The sequence below is a fragment of the Phasianus colchicus genome, chromosome 13 (assembly GCF_987193195.1).
Source record: "Phasianus colchicus chromosome 13, bPhaCol1.hap1.1, whole genome shotgun sequence".
Lineage (NCBI taxonomy): Eukaryota > Metazoa > Chordata > Aves > Galliformes > Phasianidae > Phasianus > Phasianus colchicus.
This window is the reverse complement of record NC_143448.1, coordinates 11512673-11525082: the sequence shown is the minus strand read 5'-3', so window position 1 is coordinate 11525082 and position 12410 is coordinate 11512673. Positions and strand designations below refer to the sequence as shown.

The 12410-nt window shown below is 42.7% G+C and overlaps 1 protein-coding gene across 1 annotated transcript; it reads left to right on the top strand.

Annotated features, from left to right (window-relative positions):
- Positions 1-2714: 2714 nt before the first annotated feature.
- Positions 2715-11876, top strand: LOC149916156 (fatty acyl-CoA hydrolase precursor, medium chain). The gene is made up of 13 exons (XM_090149346.1): positions 2715-2846; positions 3612-3816; positions 4580-4724; positions 5146-5279; positions 5649-5802; positions 6402-6503; positions 8766-8870; positions 9517-9657; positions 9743-9829; positions 10567-10714; positions 10923-11054; positions 11234-11306; positions 11699-11876. Exons 1-13 carry the CDS (start codon positions 2777-2779, stop codon positions 11874-11876), a joined length of 1674 nt encoding a protein of 557 aa, XP_090005472.1. The 5' UTR covers positions 2715-2776.
- The last annotated feature ends 534 nt before the right edge of the window (positions 11877-12410 follow it).

Here is a 12410-nt window from a genome sequence, read left to right as displayed (position 1 = left end):
CTTCCCTTGCCCGTCTTTAATCTCCCTTCTGTAGCTCTGCAGGAATGTAAGATTGTTCCCAGCTACTCATATCCTACTGTTCTCTCCAGCCATCTCTTCTTTCTGAATTACTTGACTGCAGCAAACATGGCAGAGTTCCCGATCTCTTTCTTCCCAAATTCTGTTGACAGACAGGACTTACGAGATCAGGTTAGTGTGTTAGCACAACCACTGTTTTGGCTAATTGGCCCTGTCCCTTGTCCTTTGTTAGTGTTAATGTATTTTGTGAGGCGAAAATGATCTTGATGGATTTTCCTTTCACGCACTCTTCCCTTTAGGAGCTGTTCTCCTCCTTTTAAAAGGAGAAAACCAGGCTGCGTTGTATGTATATGCACAGAATATATGCTCGTGTTATGTGTGCATGCAGAGACATGCAGAGCAACTCGCTTCTAACATGTAAACAAACTGTTCTAGCTGTGTTTAGTCTTACCCAGAGGATGAGTGAAAGAAAAAACTAAATAATCAAGTCACCCCGCTTTATATGCAGATTTCTTAACATTTGTACTCTATAAACTGGAATCCAAATGTCTTTGTGGGCTCTCTTTTAGCTGTGTGCCCATAAACATAGCTATTCTATATCTAGTCTCTATTTTTCAGCTATTGAAATCAAGACAGGTAGCAGTACAGTAGGGTGCAGGAAGCAAATGTCATCACGTGGCAGAATTTTTCTGACTTGTTCTCTGACTTGTGCGTTGTTCTTTGATTGAACGTAAACTGCAAAATGCTTTCCATTAAAATGAAATTCCAAGCAGCATCCACGAATTCCACTTCCCAGGTATGTAGCACTGTTTCCAGATTGCACTAGTTTAGTGTACAGATAGCGTTTGCACAAGGAGTAATGTGAGGATGGCAGCTACCTTTGACCTTCAAGTTGGATATCCTGTTCTTTATGGACGGGATAGGGGCTGAGACATTTTGCAGAATGTGTACATGAGCAGAAAAAAGAGCGCAGCAGAAAAAGGTTGAAGAGTAAAGCTTGAAAGGCAGAGTAATGAGTGAAGGGGAACAATAAAGCAAACTGGAGTGGGTGGTGTTTTGAAAAACCAGAAAAGTCAGAACATAGAACAAAAAAAATTGCTTGTGGAAATCAATCAGGTTTGCTTCAGCAAAAGGAGAGAGCAATGAGTGCAGTACAGCTATTTGGCCTTATAGCACAGGGTTCCTCCTGTCGTTTGTGGGTTACAGGCTAGTTGGGGCATGCATGCCCATCAGGATGGAAGCCAGCTGTCACAAGCAGGGATTCCTGTAGTTTCACCTTGCGCAGAGCCAGTTTACTAACGCAGGGAACCTCAGCAGTCCAATGTAAGTGGCCACCCTGAGAGAATTTGCAGTGATACTCAACCAGGCAAACAGAGTGCAGAGTTTACTGCTCTGGAGTTTTGCCCTTTGTTTGCAGGAAACATTTATCACACAAATAAGTAGTGGGTAGTTTATGCTAAACGTCCCCAGTATTTGAGCTCCAGGCTCCTGTTTTCAGTTGTTGCCTTTATCCGTGCATACACGGATCAGACAAGAACTTTATGACTAAACGTGCAGAATAAAGACAGCCCAGTTTTCATGGCACGACCTTTACTTTTGAGAAACAGTACAAGAAAAAAAGACTCTCCAAGAACATCTACGCAGCCTGAAAAAGTCTACCAAGAAGCTCCTGTCTACACTGTTTATGAACTGTGACCAGTCACCAGTTGGGTGTGGAGTAAAGCATCTTTTCTGAACACACAAACAGAGCTTCAGCACACAGGACTGCGTGTGCTTCATACATTGTGTAGAACTAATCTAATCACTGGATTTGGGGCACACATAGCTGAAAAAAAAGTGAGTCACTAAAATAATCTACAGAAGTGCTGTCTCTGGCAACTGAGAATTATTTTCATGACATATGATTGCAAAACAGGCTTACAAGGGTAAGATCTATTGACGCAGGCCAAAAGAAAAAGAAAAAGAGAAAAAGTAAAAAAGAGCCAGGAAAACAAAGTCAGAGCCTGGGAACAAAAATCAAACACAGCCACCTAGTTACAGAATGGCAATCTACTTCTATTCAGCACTTTCTTAGTGGTAGATGTGAGTTCACATGGAAGTAAACCCTCCTGATGTCTCAGAGGGATTAAATGTGTTCTTACACTCAAATCCTTGCATACGGCTCCTGTACTGCAGTAATGGAGAAAACCTCTCTTAGCTGTTGCAAAACTCGTGTATGGTGAGACACCAGCCAAACATTTCTGAGTGCACAGGACTGAGTGGCGGGTGGAGCGTTGACCCTGCAGGAAAAGCTAGGATTTTTCCTGTATTGCTTTTGTCAAAAAGTATGCATTAGTAGGAGAGTTTTCCTGGTTTGTTCTCTGTGCAGTGAAAGTCAGTGCTGACTTAATTGTTACAGACGGTAATGGTAGCAGTTCTGCAGCAGGAAGAATCTGCTGGTGTTCTGAGGACTGCTTCCAGTGCATTTTTAAGCAAATCCCTGCTGCCTGAAGTTCTGTGAAGAGCAGTCATAAGGAGCCCTAGGCAGCTGGTATGAGACTTGTGGGTTCCCCTATTCCCATGTACGGATAAGCTGCATTACGCTCCCCTTGGAGCAGTGCCATTCTGTCATGACAGTTGTTCAAGGCCGGCCCCGGCCAATTCGGTTCACAGCTTGAGCACTGCTTTTCCTTATCAGTGTTTGTCTTGCGCAACAGCTATTCTTTCAGAGTACTAAAGGCAGTGCACAGAGTCGGGAAGTGTGTGAGCAGGCTGCAGAATGGCAACTGAGAAGAACACGCTGCTGTCCTTGATCCTCACTGCCGGGCTCACAGCACTCGTAGCTACTGGTAAGCTTCCAAAATGTTTTCCACTGTTGCCTGCTGTGAGGAGTTAGAGTGCGTGTGCAGTTTGCTTACCCGTGGGAGTCCCAGCTTAAAGGAGTCCCTGAAGTCCCAACCCTGCTGCACCGAACTGAGGTCTGAACAGCAAAGAGCTCTTTGTTTCTCTCTCTGGTCTGCTTTCAGGCATTTGTCTCGGTTTTTTTCATGTGCAGCTAGCAAAAGTAAATTCTTATTGTGAAATTTTGTCTGCTGAGTCAGAGACTCCAATATGCCGTGTTTGGTGTTGATTCTGATAAATTTCACACTGAGATTTAAGCAAATCTTACCTGAATGTGTGAGTGCCTGACTGTTTTCAGGTGTGGCAGAAGTTGTTTTTTGTTTGTCTGTAGGTTCTATCCAGATTCCCAAGTGTGTTTTGTGCACTCACAGATCCTTTTCTAGATCAGGAAATGCCTTTTCTTTATGAGGGCAATCCGGTGGACTTTTGAGTAACAACAATCTACCCACGGTTACTGATGCGTGTGGAGAGTAAGCACATGATATGCTGCCGGCACGGTATGGCTGAGGGAGATCATACCTGGGAACACTATCAGAATGAAGGCTGAACTTAAGTCAGCCCCAGCGATTAGCGTTTGTTGAAGGCTTGTGTTTGACAGAGAGTTGTTGAAACAAGCAGAAGGTGCACATTCAGGTAGCCAAAGCTCTTAGAAAGCTGTCAGTTGCTCACTAGGAGACCAATCCGTGATGCGATGTTGTGCACGCAACCCGCAGGGCAAAAAGCAGAGCAACCAGAAGTGGTGACCAAATATGGGACTGCCCGAGGATACCAAATCAAAGTTGATGCGGCTGAGAGGAGCGTAAATGTCTTTCTGGGACTTCCTTTTGCTAAGCCTCCTGTTGGACCACTGAGGTTTTCTGAACCCCAGCCTCCTGAGCCGTGGAAAGGTGTCAGAGATGCCACTTCCTACCCACCAATGTAAGTAAAGCAGGAAGAAAAGCTTTTATGTTCTCAATGATTTTATGTTACCTGCAGTTTGAGCATGCTGGTACTCAGGCTGATCAAAAGCCACAAGGGTAAATTCCTTGGTGTCCTCTCACCTACTCTCAGATCTGCTTCAGTGAATGGATTTCTGAAGAAATCTTTCTAAGCTACTGTTTCATTGAGTGCTCTCTAATAGGCATCACAACTGAGCCAATATGGACCAACACCTGACTGACAGTGTGGTCTTTTGTGAGCATTTGGTTATGTTTTTAAGGTGTGCGGCTTTGAAGCAGAAGCAGAAAGAAGCTGAGAAAAAGTTGGAATAAAATGCTGATGAGTCACATGGTTAACAGGACATGTAAGAAACTCCAGTTGTACTGCTGCCCTGCTTTGCTAACTCTTCTCTAATAACTGCAATACAAAGAGCTACTGAAGTTTCATAATAAGTATTATGCATTTTATTGGAAGTGATTTATAGCTGTATCCATCTGCAACTATACTTCTGTAATGTTCTGAACCATGCAAAACTGTGTTTGTTGTCAAACTGTACTGCTCTGGACTGCTGCCCCTTTTTATAGGCCTTACCATGCAAGCTTAATGGATGAAAACATATTGAGAAACAAAACTTAACAGTATGTTTTCTGTTGCCAGCGATCGTGAAATGTACCAGAGATTTGTACTTTGCAAAAAACCCTTCACTCTATAGCTTTGGCATTTTTGTTTTTTCCATTGATTGTTATTTCTCTTATTTTTTCAGGTGTCTACAGGACAAAGTAACAGGACAGTTTGTTTCAGATCTTGTTAGTACTCGAAAGGAGAAAGTTCATCTCCAGATGTCTGAAGATTGCTTATACCTGAATATATATACACCTGTTCCTACAAAAAAACAGGAGAAGCTGCCGGTAAGGAAAATCATTACAAAAATCCGAGCAGTCTTCATGGCTTCTGTGATTTGATGTGACAGATTGAGCCTCACCTTGAATCTTCAAACAGCTTTCTGAGGATTACAGTACTTGTACTGCAGACTTGCAACCTGCACAGTATGTGGACTTACTGGCACATTTTAACGATTGACAAATAAAATCGTACTGATTTTTTACATAGGCAGTGCTTGATTTCCTGCAGAGGCACTGGTAAAATTCAAGTATTTAATGAAATCAGTGCCTGTTGTGAGGCTGCCAGCCTCCAATTTCAAAGACATTGACCATTTGTGAAATGTAATCTGAAGGACTCAAGAGTAAAGCAGCACAAACTAGGATATTTAGTCTGTATCTCAAGGAGTTCTTCCCTGTGTTGAGCTGTTTCTGTTTTTTCCCCTTCCAGGTCTTTGTATGGATCCATGGAGGTGGATTAGTTCTTGGAGCAGCATCATCCTATGATGGCTCAGCATTAGCAGCCTTTGACAACGTGGTTGTTGTGGCAATTCAGTACAGATTGGGTATAGTTGGATACTTTAGGTAAGATATGCTTTTGATACGATATAATTTGATATGATATGATAAGATATGATTTTGATAAACGATTTCCAAAATGATATGTGCAAATCCTTTGTGCAAAGGCCTGTAGAGGACTTTCTTTTGCAAATAAGCTCTCTGTTTCTTAATTACACATGCAACAGTTGGGAGCGACATGCAAGTTCCAGATCTGCTTCAGAGACTGTTCTGGCTTGATTGCTGGTCCAATCTCAACCCTTTTCAAGCCAATTCATTTTAAATTACGTAGAGAGGCTCCTTCACAGCTGATTCCTTATCCTGCGCATTGTATTTATCTCAGTGTTGATTTTTTTCTCCATCAAGCATTTAATGAAGTCTGTTCTTTCTTTCTAGCACTGGTGATAGGCATGCTCGTGGTAACTGGGGGTATTTGGACCAAGTGGCAGCTCTTCAGTGGATTCAGGAAAATATCATACACTTTGGAGGAGACCCGGGATCTGTCACCATCTGTGGAGAATCTGCAGGGGGAATCAGTGTATCCGCTCTGGTAAGTTCATCACAGGCATGAATGTTTATTATTTGACAAAAAAGAAACCCACTCTCCACGGTCACTCTTAGTACCTTAGTACATTAATGAAAAATCTGTGAGAAAAAATGTGTAGCTTTTGGGTAAACCAGACATCACCTCAGTCTGATATACAACGTGATAACAGTGCAGCTTCTGAATGTAGGAAGTGTTCTTTTTCTAACCAGATGATGTCGTTTAGAACCCCTAAATGTTGTCCTCTTCAAATTTGAATGTCTGTTTGCTCCTGACTTCTCTCTTCGAATTGTTATTTTCCCTTCTGTAACACAGCCAGTCTGTTGGACATATTTATGCTTGATTGATATCTGGCTTGCAGTGTACTTCCATGAAGTCTTATAAGCAAAGTTTTATGAGAAGGGAAAGGGAAGGAGTGAACTTACCCCCGTTAATGCTGCCAGAGACCTTTGCACAGCAGAACTCTGATCAGAGGCTACAGAGTAACACTCAGATGACATTTTTTTCAAAAAAGGCAGTTTCTGATATTGAAATCCTATGTCCGTGATTAGAATGCATTTCCAGTAATGCTTGTTCTTGTTTCTGGATAGTGCTTTTTTTTCCAGGTCTTGTCTCCACTGGCAAAGGGCTTGTTCCATAAGGCCATTTCAGAGAGTGGTACTGCCATCAGGCTTTTATTCACTGATAAGCCTGAGGGAGAAGCACAAGTGAGTATTTTGTGGCATATTTCATTTTCAGATAGTTTTGAACATCTTAAATGGTTTATTCCAAAAACTGGATCTAGATTTTTTTTTTTCTTGTGGAATTTCAGTCACCTTCATAAGACAGTATTCCTGTTTGCAGTAATTCACGTTGAGTGAAACTTTGCTTTCCAAATACCCAAAGATCCTCAGATGTCTGCGTGAAAGCAGAAGAGCGAGGAAGCAAAGAGAGAAGGCAGTGAGTGAGTAGGAAATGCACAGCAGTACACTGTCTGCAGTAATAGTTGAGCTGCTATTTTTGACAGGAAAATGGCACCAGATCCAAATACTGTTCTCTTTCCCTCCCGCCTGGTGCCTGATGTGCTCAAAGGAACAAAACTTTATTCAGACTAGTTCATAGAATCATAAGGTTGGAAACGACCTGCAAGATCATCTGGTCCTACCGCCTTCCCATTCCTATTAGTACCATAAGCTACTAAACCGTATCTCGTAGCTCCTTATCCAGGCTCCTCTTGAACACTGCCAGGGACGGCGACTCCACCACCTCCCTGGGCAGCCATTCCAGTGCCTGGCCACCCTCTGAGAGAAAAAGTTTCTTCTAATGTCCAACCTAAACCTCCTCTGGTACAACTTGCGGCCATTTCCTCCGGTCCTACTATTTGCCTGGAAGAAGTCGCCAGACCCTTTTTCATCACAACCTCCCTTCAGGAAGTTGTAATGTGCAATGAGGTCTCCTCTGAGCCTCCTCTTCTCCAGACTAAACAATCCCAGCTCCCTCAGCCGCTCCTCATAAGACTTGTGCTCCAGACCTTTCACCAGTTTCGTTGCCCTTCTCTGGACTCGTTCCACGGCCTCAATGTCTTTCTTGTAGTGAGGGGCCCAAAACTGAACACTACTCGAGGTGCAGCCTCACCAGTGCTGAGCACGGGGGGACGATTACCTCCCTACTCCCGCCTGGCCACACTATTTCTATTGCAGGCCAGGATGCCATTGGCCCTCTTGGCCGCCTGGGCACACTGTCAGCTCATGTTCAGCTGAGCATCAACCAACACCCCCAGGTCCCTTTCCTCTTCACAATCATCCAGCCACTCATCCCCAAGCCTGTAGCGCTGCATGGGGTTGTTGTGGCCAAAGTACAGGACCCGACACTTGGCCTTGTTAAACCTCATCCCATTCACCTCAGCCCAGCGATCCAGCTTGTCTAGATCCCTCTGAAGGGCCTCCCTACCCTCAGGCAGATCGACACCACTTTCCAACTTGGTGTCATCTGCAAACTTACTCAGGGTACACTCAATCCCTTCATCTAAGTCGTCAATAAAGATATTAAACAGGATGGGCCCCAGCACTGACCCCTGGGGGACACCACTTGAAACGAGTAGCCAGCTGGACTTAACTTCATTGACCACCACCTGGTGAGCACGGCCCTCCAGCCAGTTCCTTATCCAACGGAGGGTAAAACTGTCCAAGTCACAGGCAGCCAGTTTCCACAGAAGGATACTGTGAGAGACCATGTCAAAGGCTTTGATGAAGTCTAGGTAGACCACATCGACAGCCTTTCCCTCGTCTACCAGTCTGGTCACCCAGTTGTAGAAGGAGATGAGGTCGGTCAAGCACAACCTGCCTTTCATGAACCCATGCTGGCTGGGTCTGATCCTGTGGACGCCACACACGAGCCGTGTGATCTCTCCCAGGACGATTTGTTCTATGACTTACCCTGGCACTGATGTCAGGCTGACAGGCCTGTAGTTCCCAGGATCCTCCTTATGGATCTTAGTTATCGCTAAAAAGAAGAGTCCAAGTCAACTCAATTTGTCATCTGTAAGAAACAACCTCCAAGAGCTTTGTTTTTGCTTATCTGGGATGTAAAGGAAGCAGCGTTGCACTGAGGTCTGTCTGTCTAACGACAGCTGAGAAATAGCATTACTTCATTCAAAAAGACTATGCATCCTTGAGAACGGTGTAATGTGCTCTTTATTTATCATCTACATGGTGATATTCTATGTATGCATTACTCTAACTACCTTATGCCATCCAGACTTCTCAGCCCTACTTGTTACATACCAGAACAACTACCTTGATCTGTTAGTGAATGGAGACATTCTGGAGGAGTTAGTTTTGTCTTTCTACTCAGCCCACAACATGAAGGGTTAGGAAAGACTCCTATCTCGGCATTTACAGCTGAAATACTCAGTGGCACGTAGAGCCCATGTATGGGAAGTAGATGGATAATCAGTAAATGTGAATGTGACTCATTTATATTGATTGCAGAGAATTGCTGCTGCATCTGGCTGTGAAAAATCCAGTTCTGCTGCTCTGGTTGAATGCTTAAGAGAAAAAACAGAGGAAGAGATAGAACAGATAACTCTAAAAATGGTAGGTGAAATTATACATTGTATATGAGGGGCATTTCAAATTTGATCGTAACAGAGCGTGCTAAGTATGTCCTGTAATATTGAGAGAACTTGAAGTCTATCTAACATCTGCCCTTCTTTACGTTTTCAGGTAGGACAATATTGCAGATATGCTATACCTCATCTGAAAAATGTGAACAGACTCCTCTTTAACTCTGTCTGGGCATTGAGCTACATGTGTTTCACTGCCAGGTTCTGTCAAGGGAAGAGACAAAAGTATGAGATGCCACAGTTTCTCCAGGAGAAACTGAACATTACTTAACATCATAACTATGTCCTTCTCTAAATCTCTTATCACAGTGCTAGCTTCCCTGTTCCTTTGCAGATTCAACTCAGAAGTTGGTTATCCCCTCACAGCATCACACGTTCACAGTAGGATTGCGCTTGCTAAGAGCACTTGTAAACTTAATGTAACCTACATTTCGTGAATACTTAGGATATGATGCCAATATGAACAAATCTTCTATGGTTCAAATATCTATTGAGGAAAATTACCTGTATTTTCACCTTATTTGTTTTGCTTTGAAAATACTGTAGAAATGTAAAAATATTATTCAGAAGCAAAATGTATGTAAATCATTCTGCCTTTTGTTTGTTTTTTTTTCCAGCCAGCTACGCACATCAGTGCCTGTGTGGATGGTGTATTTCTTCCAAAGAGTCCCAGGCAATTACTGTCTGAAAAAGCAATCAATGCAATCCCATATATAGTAGGAATAACTAACTGTGAATTTGGATGGAGCATTCCTAAAGTAAGAAACTTGTAGTGGTTTTATTCAGATATACGTTTGTGGATATAAGATTGCCCCCTAAATATATAATCTCTTTGTCATGAAGATGATGAAATTTCCTGATTTTACACACGGTCTGGACAAAGAAGTTGCATATCAAGTGTTAAAGAACTTCTTAGAATCATCATTTGAGGTAAGAGACCATTTCCAGAATAACCCAGTGCTACTTCTTCAGTAGGATAATTCAGTATTCATGTTTATGAAGCTTCACATGGAGACTAGAAAGGATACCTCGGAATGCCTAAAATGCCACCAGAAGACCTGCATGTAGACATGCAGGGGAGATTTTGCTTCCCTGTGTTTTACAAAGCTCTCAGCTTTCTTGTTGTTTTGTGCTCTCCTGAAACTAGGAAACTTGAAAAATTGCAGATTAATAGGTAAGAATGAAGAAGTTGATAAACATAGCCAGTACTTATAAAGGATCATGTAGAGCCATAGGAATCTATCATAATCTGGGGATGGCAGAGCCCAGGGTTTTTCTGAAAGAGAGTAAGTTATGGCCGTTTGCAGCAAGAAATGGATCTTATGAAATGCAGCAGGATTTCATTGCTCTTACGAGGGTTGTTTCCACAAGAGGAAGAACACAGTTCCGTATCTATCTCTTAGCATCACCAGTTGCTTTTTCTCTAATGGCATTTGAGGGCATCCTTTTTGATCTTTCCAATCTCTTCTCCCTAAGAACATCTATGTTAGGTAAAGGCGCACCACTGTGAACTGTGAGGTCTGCTTGGGCGCCGCAGGGGATTTTTTCTGAAAGATGGTAATGTTTGGAGTCTAGCCAGCGACATGGAGGTGGCACTCTCAGTTTACACCATTACTCATTTTAGTATTTGTTGTCATTTTGAAAAGTACCTTTCTTGTTCATTTCAGGGCGTTTCTTCTCACGTTGTTGATCTTGTATTCAATGAATACATTGGGAAAGCAGAGAGCCGTGCTCAGGTGCGAGATGGACTTCTTGATGCAATAGGAGATCACATGTTTGTTTTCTCTGCCATTGAAGTGGCTAGATACCATAGAGGTGAGTCTCTAATTCAGCATCTACTCAAACAAACATTGTCTTCCATTCTTGAGTGTGTCTGTGGACTTTATGTATGTATCACACTTTGCTATCAGAAGAACTGCTAGTGTTTTATTTTGTCAAAATAGCTTGTGGTGAAAGTTTATCATCATTGTTGGCTGGCCTTTGCAATACTAGCATTCTTGTTTTTAATTTTATTTTCTGTTAGATGCTGGCCACCCAGTCTACTTTTATGAATTTCAGCATCGACCAAGCTCAGCTGCAGGTGTCGTACCAGAGTTTGTAAAAGCAGATCATGGAGATGAGATTGCCTTTGTGTTTGGAAGGCCATTCTTAGCTGGTGATGTATCTGTGTTTGCAAAACAATTCTTTTTATATCAACATTGTTATTAATTTTACTCACCTGAGGACATTCAGAATAGAATTTTTTTTAGAAATAATAGAATCCATGGAATTGATTGGACTGATATTTTTTGACTTTTGATCTTGAATATTGCCATATCTTCTCTCACTTTGCAGGGAATGCTACAGAGGATGAAAATAAACTTAGCAGAACTGTTATGAAGTACTGGACTAACTTTGCTAGAAACGGGTGAGATCCATAGTGCTAACTGCAGTTCTAGTTTTGTCTGTGTCGCCTGAAGCACAGCAGCAGCATGGTAGCTCCTGTAAATGTGGCAGAGTCTAAGATAAGCACTGAAACCAATAGTTTCTCTTCTCGATGATTGCAAGAAGAACTCTGGAAATCCAATCTGAAATAAAATCCAAGAGCTATTTGGATCTGCAGTGGAGGATTAGATCCCAGAGTAATGGCAAACATTATTACACGTTTGCTGTTCCAGTGATGAGCATTTTGATAAAAACATCCATCAGTTCAGGTTCTAGAATCGTGCAGTCGGAGCTCCTGTTAGTCTTCTGGAACGATCTCAGGTTGAGAAGTCAGAGCACAAATGGAGAGGTAACTTTTCACTTTTGTGTTTCCAGGAATCCCAATGGGGAAGGCTTGGTACATTGGCCTCAGTATGATCTGGATGAAAGATACCTGGAAATAGACCTCATACAAAAGGCAGCAAAGAAACTGAAAGAAGACAAAATGGAGTTTTGGGTACAGCTCACAGGACAGATGAGGAGTGAAAGAAGGAGAGAACACACAGATTTGTGAGAGCTGTAGGGGATACATTTTCCTTTTACAACCTGAGGTAAGGTCACCATAAATTTGTCAGAATGCAGATTTTAACCTTGACTTTCTAACTCATTAGTGTGTAGTTTGTTGTCATGATCACAGGAAAAGTTTCCTTGATTCTCTCCCTTAGTGACAAGGGAGTATCCTGGGAAGTGCAAAATGCTCATGGCAATAAAAATCAATGATGAAGCAAGCGGGGGAAATAAAAGCCTTTCAGGTTCAAGCAGACCGGAGAGGGTGGTGGCACACTGAACAGGTTGCCCAAGGAGGTTGTGGATGCCGCATCCCTGGAGGCATTCAAAGCCAGGCTGGATTTGGCTCTGGGCAGCCTGGCCTAGGTGACCCTGCACATAGCAGGGGAGTTGAAACTAGATGATCATTGTGGTCCCTTTCAACCCAGGCTATTCTATGATTCTGTGGTATCCAAGGGAATATTGGCAAGTATATTGAAACGTGTAAGAAATTATGTTTACCGAATGTGTCATGTGTTGTGTCTGTTCCTTCCGCTCTTCC